Below are 6,989 nucleotides of genomic sequence, written 5' to 3'. Positions count from 1 at the left end.
GTCAAATCCAAAATGCCTCCACATCTTAAAATAAACTTTGAACCATGCACTTCATATGTGGGCTCTCATGCTTTTATCACAAAGTGCACAATGATTCAGCTTAGCAACTGTACTAATTAATAGTTGGCGTGCATGATAACTCAAGTTGTCAAAATTGCCTCCATTGGCCTGGATGCAGGATCAGATCATATCCTGAATCTGATGGAGCCCTTGTGCCTATATCATCAGCAGTCACAGTGATTGACAGGAAAATTAAGCGTCACAGCTGTATACAACAATACCACCATCAATCAGTTATGGCTAGTGACTGTCACTGAATCTGATGGAACCCTTTGGCCCATATCATATACCAGCAGTCGCAGCAAGTGACAGGAAAATCAATTGGTCATGACTAGCGCCTGGTGGTCTTGAAGTCAACTAGTAGTGTTGCCCCTAAGCCATGCAGCGAAACTCACTACGCTTGTTGCGATTGCTTAGCATTAAATGGGCATTACAAATGAATCTTACAACAAACTTAACATGAAGTATGTTACATTGTAACTTTAATACTGCTTTCACTTTGCAGTACAACAAATGATGGAAATGTCACTTTTACAAATATCAAATGTGGTTTGTTTGTTTTTTAAGTTGAATTCAGCTTTATCCGTTTGACATGGAGATGAACCTTTCTCAAATGTGTACATCCATGTCAAAATGATGCACTTGTCGGCTGCTACAATATCTCTTTTTACATAACAGCTCCTCCTGAGTGGTGGACATTTCAAAAATGTTCCCAAAGTGTTTAGGAATGTTTGTATTCCTAAACCATGTGACTTGGGGAAGACTTCCCCACTTGAGATGAGTCTGGTATTTATTCCTAGCTCTATATGTAAAAAGAGACACATGTAGCAGCCGACAAGTGCATCCTTTTGATATGGATGTACACAAACATAATCTTCCCAGGCTAAAGAATTATCCGAAATGATAGAAATTAAAAACAAAAAAACACACACATTTTAAGAAAATTGTACGCTTTGTAAAAAAGAAAACTTGTGCAAAAATAAAGGAGCTACAAATCTCAAATGTTGTCAAATATCAAGGGGCTGTTCCAGTTGAAATCCATACACCCCCTATGGAAGACATGACCTTAATATCCCACACATGGAGTGCAAATTCAAAAGGGGTTACCTGAATGGGTGACTCCCATTTGCAATCTACCCCTTCTGTGGGGGAGATTAAGGTCAAAGTCTTCCACAAGGGGTGTATGGATTTCAGCTGGAATAGCCTAATTAATGTAACCTAATCAAGCAAAGTGAGAATTGTGTCACAAAATTACATCAATTGCTTAGTCGCAATGTGTTTTCCTGATGTGATTTTGCATTGTGACATGATTTGTGAATTTACATCACACAGATGCGGGTTGATAAAATGTTCTTCATCATGGTGACAAAATTTCAATATCTAAGTTATAAAAATGCTCTCAGTTTGCTTGTTTGAGTCACATCATACAAAATAATATATAAACTTGTAAAAACTTGGAACCTTGCACATCTTTTTTGAAGATGTCCCACACATAGGTTGATTTTGCATCTTTTCGCCATACACCCTCTTTACACCTGGATATGCCCGATTCTCCTCTACTTCAAGAAAATCATGATGACCTAGTACAAGAACTTTGTATTGCATCAATCCATAGGAGTAGCTGCAAAAATTGGACACCTTTTAAAGCCATAATGTACGATCTTATAATATGAAATTGGTTCATTTTATTCAAACCTGATTTTTTTGCATATTTGTAATGTTTACACATGGCCCAACTTGCACCTAAATGGAATCGGCCAAATTTGTTGTCTTTGTAGGTCAACAGAGCAAAATTCGACATATTATCATAATTTAAAAATTATGAAAATATATCCTCCCATAGAACTGCGTGTTAAATGGCCAAAATTACCAGTGGGGTTTCTTTCACTTTGCCTTGTTATTTCAATCTAAAATCGACAGCAACCCTCCCCATCAGTTATTACTAATATTATTTCAACATTTTGAATAAAGAATAACAAAATCAAAATTTGACGGAAATCGTACATTAAGGCTTTAAGGTACAAATCCTGTTGAAACATTAGGGAACAATCCAAATGATTTATAAAGCCCTATAAATCAAGGGTTGAGAACCAGAAAGCCTCAACGAACAAAGGCTTTCTGGTTTTCAACCTATAAATGTTGATAGTTCCATTGTACAGCTTACCCCCTCCAACCTTGTCTGAAACAAAACTGGAAGTTGGTCAGAATAACATGGTTTTTATGAGCATCTAGCAGAAATGTAATCCAACAATTTTAACCCCCCTTATAACCAGTTCAGTTACATGACTTCATCCATCGTTTAGTTTGCTCCCTTCCCTCCCAGGCATGATAATCAGTATTACGATGATGAAGACAACAGGAGATGTATAAGGAACAATTTTAACCCCCTCCTTCCTTAACCAATTCAGTTACATGACTTCCTCAATCTTTTGTTTTGCTCCCTTACACTCCCTGTCTATTGTACTTAAATCATGTTTTAAGAAGAAGTGTAATCAACAATTTTAACCTCCTCCCTCCTTAACCAGTTCACATACAGAACTTCAATGTTTTGGTTTGTACCCACCTTGTTGTACTTCAATGGCAAGTGGACACAAAATACTGTCCTGTAATATATACCATGATGCTCATGATTTCTGTTTTTTGGGTGAATTAATATTTTGAAGAAATTTGAGAGCAATAATCCTGCAATACCCTGGTGCTAACACTTTATAAGGATTGTTTCAGTACAGGTTTGCAAATATAAACTTGATTCCAAATCAACAGCACCAATATAAAGATTTTACTTCAAGAGAAAGGTTCTAAACCTGGGTGTCATAGGTCAATTTGTGTACCATTGGATAGGTAAACAAACAAACTTAAATATTTGATGTATTGCTTACTCAAAAAGATAAACCTACACTACTGCCAAGCATCCAGCTTCTTATGAATTTTTCAAAATGAGTGATTGCATGAAAAAGAGTACTTTTGATTGAAGTTCTAGGCAAATGATATGGGGCTTTCCTGGGTACTGACACACTAAAATATTAAGTAACCTTTTTTAAAATAAAAAATAATACCATACTTTTGCAAAAACTTCTGGCATAAAATGTACTTGCATTCACAAAATCACATTTGTGACATGATCAAGGGGAATGAGTCACACGTCGGCCCTGGTCGAAAATGAGTTTTACACATGTTTCTAAAGAAGACATTTAGAGCTTTCAGAAACTGAAAACCCCATGTTGATATGACTTTTCTTTGTGAAGTTGCGTCAATTTATCAATCGCTGAAAACAATATAAAACAAAAGAATTTTAACACTTTCTTTGCCAATATCTCAAAATCAATATTAGCGACAAGCGACTCATTTCCCTTGATCGTGTCACATTTATTTATGACCTGTTCCCACCAAATGAGCTTAAAGTTGCAAGTTGGTGCTTTCGATGCCTTCCAATTGTTGAGTTGTTTTTTGTTTGAAGACACCTGTATTTGCAGTGGTATGTCCTTTGTGAATGGGGACATAATATCATGGAAGTGATAATATGCTGTACTTTTTTATAGCCCGTTATAGCTATACACATATTCCTTGATCATGCCACAAATGTGTCTCCAGGAGTCGATTTCAACACAATGGCATGATCTGAGGATTGAGCCTAAAAGTGTCTCCAGGAAGCGAATCCGTAATGACATGATCTGAGGAGCCTATGAGCACAAATCTTGCTACACCATGACTTTATCTGTTTAAGGCTTATCCACAGGTAAACAAGTGGTCTCCAGGAGGTGAATTTATAACAATGACATGATCTGAGGAGCCTACAAGCACAAATTTTTTAACACCATCATGAGTTTTAAACAAATTTGTTTGTAAAAGCTTTATCTAAAGATTTACAAAATGTCTCCAGGATGTGAATTTATAACAATGACATGATCTAAGAAGCCTAAGCAAAGATCTTGCTACACCGTGACCTTTTTCTGTTAAAGGCTTATCCAAAGATTTACAAATGTGTCTCCATGAGGCAAATTTAAAATTTGACACCATCTGATGTGGAGCCTTAAGCCCAAATCTTGCTACACCATGATTTTGTGTGTTAAAGGCATCCCAGCAAACACAAAAATGTAAAATAAAATGCTTTTTTGTTTTGTTTTGATCAAAGCATTTTAATAACATTAAATGTCTGGTAATATAAAGGTCATGCAAACATTTTAAAATGTTTTATATCAAAACGCGCATACAACAACTTTTTAAAAATGGTAAAATGTTTTCGCAAAATATTTTTTGGCAATCATTTGTGCAAATATTTTGTTATCACTTAATAATGTCATGTTAGAATATATTGCGGTAAGTTTTCCACAAGTTTTCTGAATGTTATTAAAATGCTTTATACCTTTTTATATAACCTGACATATAAACATTTTCTGTAAAATGTTGTGTTTACTGGGTTATCCAAAGGTTTACAAATGTGTCTCCATGAGGCGAATCCATAACAATAACATGATATGAGGAGATTTACAAACACAAATCTTTGTCTCTTAAGTTTCAATTTCAAAGTATCCTGGGTACAAATACCGCAATGTTAAAAACCATTCAAGGCGTGTGAATATGTCTCCTGTTTTTACTTGGTCTTTTCGTTATAATAAATAAAGAAATCTGCAATGTTTTTTGTCCATCACTCCTGAAGTAGTAGATTTGTTGCCATGGCGATATCATCGTCTGTGGCTCTCAGCGCTTGTGTCACAGCACCACGATTGAAACCCATATCAACTAGTTGCTGTATCTGAAAAACAAAATAAACAACAAGAAACAATATAAAATTATATGATCAAATTTTGCACAACACAATTGTGAACTTGTGTACAGTGGTTCATTTTACATAAGTCAGTCTCATTTTCAACTGTACTACCTACCATATTTCTTCTCTTAGTTGCCCCTTCCAATACCATATTTCTTCTCTTAGTTGGCCCCTCCAATAAACTAAGATGTTTAAATTAATGCTGACATTTCTACGATATCTTGTGTAAGTAAGCTTACTACTGTGGATCACACACGATCAGTAATTTGGCGAAAATTACATCTATCGCAAACCCGAAAGTGAAACTGAAACTGAAGTCATTGATCCTAAATTCATACTTCATCATTTTGGTGTGATTTTTAAACTTTTCTAACAATTTTTTTGGAAAATGTTGTTGTAAAAAATGACCTCTAATAAATGCCCTCCTTTTTAATTTGACATTTTTAGGTAAAAATGACAGATGACTGGTACAATAGAAATGGAATTAAGCATGCAGGTTACACATTTGTGACATGATCAAGGGGAATGAGTCACATGTCCACCCTGGTCGAAAATGAGTTTTACATGTTTCTAAAGAGGACATTTAGAGCTTTCAGAAACTGAAAACCCGAAGTTGATATGACTTTTCTTTGTGAAGTTACATCACTTTATCAATCGCTGAAAACAATAGATAACAAAAAGGATTTTAACACTCTTTTGCCAATATCTCAAAATCAATGTTAGCGACATCCGACTCATTCCCCTTGATCGTGTCACATTTGACAACATAGCAGAATTGATTCTTCAGTCGACTCTTCTGAACATTTATGATTTGTCCATTTCAAACATTTGTCCAACAACAACAAAATTTCACAGGACTGGCCTCTATACTCACTTGTGCGCAGAAACAGGCTTTACCTATAATAACAAACAAACAGACAAACCTTTTCTGGAGAGGCAGATACTGATGGACTACTAGCAGCAGTGTCAACATTTCCATTACTTGGTGATGCGGTAGCAGGAACATCATCTGTACACATACAATACAATAGTTACAGTATCATTAATATTGAATTCTTTGTGTACTGTAGGGCACACCACGCTTGGGCTTTTCCCTCCAGTTTCCCCACAGTCAGAAAAAAAATGTTACTGAAATTGTCAAAACTGATGCCAGATTTTCAGGGGTTCAATAAGCAACCAATTGCGGGAACTTGTTTAGGTTCTTGCAAAGGGCTTTTGTGAGAACAATACGATGCACCTCCAGCGGCAGCTGGGAAAAGGCCAAAATACAGAGTGCATCATGGGAAAATGTCGACATCCAAAGCCCGCGTTATATGAATGCAATACAGGAACATGTCATTGTGTGTTTAAATGTCAATATAATTATGTTACACATGAATGTACACTAAACAGGAGTTTACAATAACTGTAGTAGATCCATTATCGATCTATTAATCACACGAGATCCTTCATGGAGCTGTTTTCAGCATTATTATTACACTGGCATAAAATTCCAATGTTGGCAAGGAAGGCGAAGTCAACCCTGGAGGTCAAAGTTTGGACTAGCAAGAGCAACCGTTGGTGGCGCATTGTATTGTGAATCGTGAAAATTGAAGGTATCAGTTTATTGCAACAATCACTCATTCAGTCAGTCATCAAAAATTACATGTATGGACTCTATATACAATACTACTTCAACAACTCTTCCTATACCTTTGTACAGGAGCCAAGCCTTGTTAATCCGTGATGACTCCACACTTCCAGTAGCGTATACGCGAACGCAAGGTTACGCGTACGCATTACGCGTGAGCGCGTAAAATTTTTAATGCCTGGAACTTATGCGTAAACACTTTCTTAATATGTTATTAAAGTAAGCTAAACATTACCGCTTTATTCTTAGTTTATTGCTAATGTCAACGCGGACGCATCGTTGTTAATCGGTGATGAACAATGGTGAAACATGATTGAATCCCTAAATCATCAAACCACCATCTACCAAGATAGACTCCACAGAACAATAACTAGACATGATCTGAACAAGTGATTCAATTGTCAGGCTGTCTGTCAGATGCAATACCACTTATGGGGAGAAAATTGGGGGTATTCGGGTCCTTGCTGGTATGATACGCACGGATGAACAAAAACAATTGATGAAAAACTCTCTTGCACTCACCAGATGATT

The 6,989-nt window shown here is 36.2% G+C and overlaps 1 protein-coding gene across 1 annotated transcript in view; it reads right to left on the bottom strand.

Moving 5' to 3' along the window:
* Positions 1-544: 544 nt before the first annotated feature.
* Positions 545-6,989, bottom strand: part of LOC140169867 (ubiquitin-associated domain-containing protein 2-like) — a 30,860-nt gene continuing 24,415 nt past the window's right edge. Inside the window, exons 9-10 of the mRNA XM_072193179.1 lie at positions 5,752-5,837; positions 545-4,813 (exon numbers count right to left, since the gene is read on the bottom strand). Coding sequence (XP_072049280.1) covers positions 4,706-4,813; positions 5,752-5,837 — 194 coding nt within the window. The 3' untranslated portion in view covers positions 545-4,705. The remainder of the gene's footprint in view (positions 4,814-5,751; positions 5,838-6,989) is intronic.

This window comes from Amphiura filiformis, chromosome 14 (genome assembly GCF_039555335.1).
Source record: "Amphiura filiformis chromosome 14, Afil_fr2py, whole genome shotgun sequence".
Taxonomy (NCBI): Eukaryota; Metazoa; Echinodermata; class Ophiuroidea; order Amphilepidida; family Amphiuridae; genus Amphiura; species Amphiura filiformis.
The sequence above is the reverse complement of the archived record's forward strand: the minus strand, read 5'-3'. Positions and strand labels throughout refer to the sequence as shown.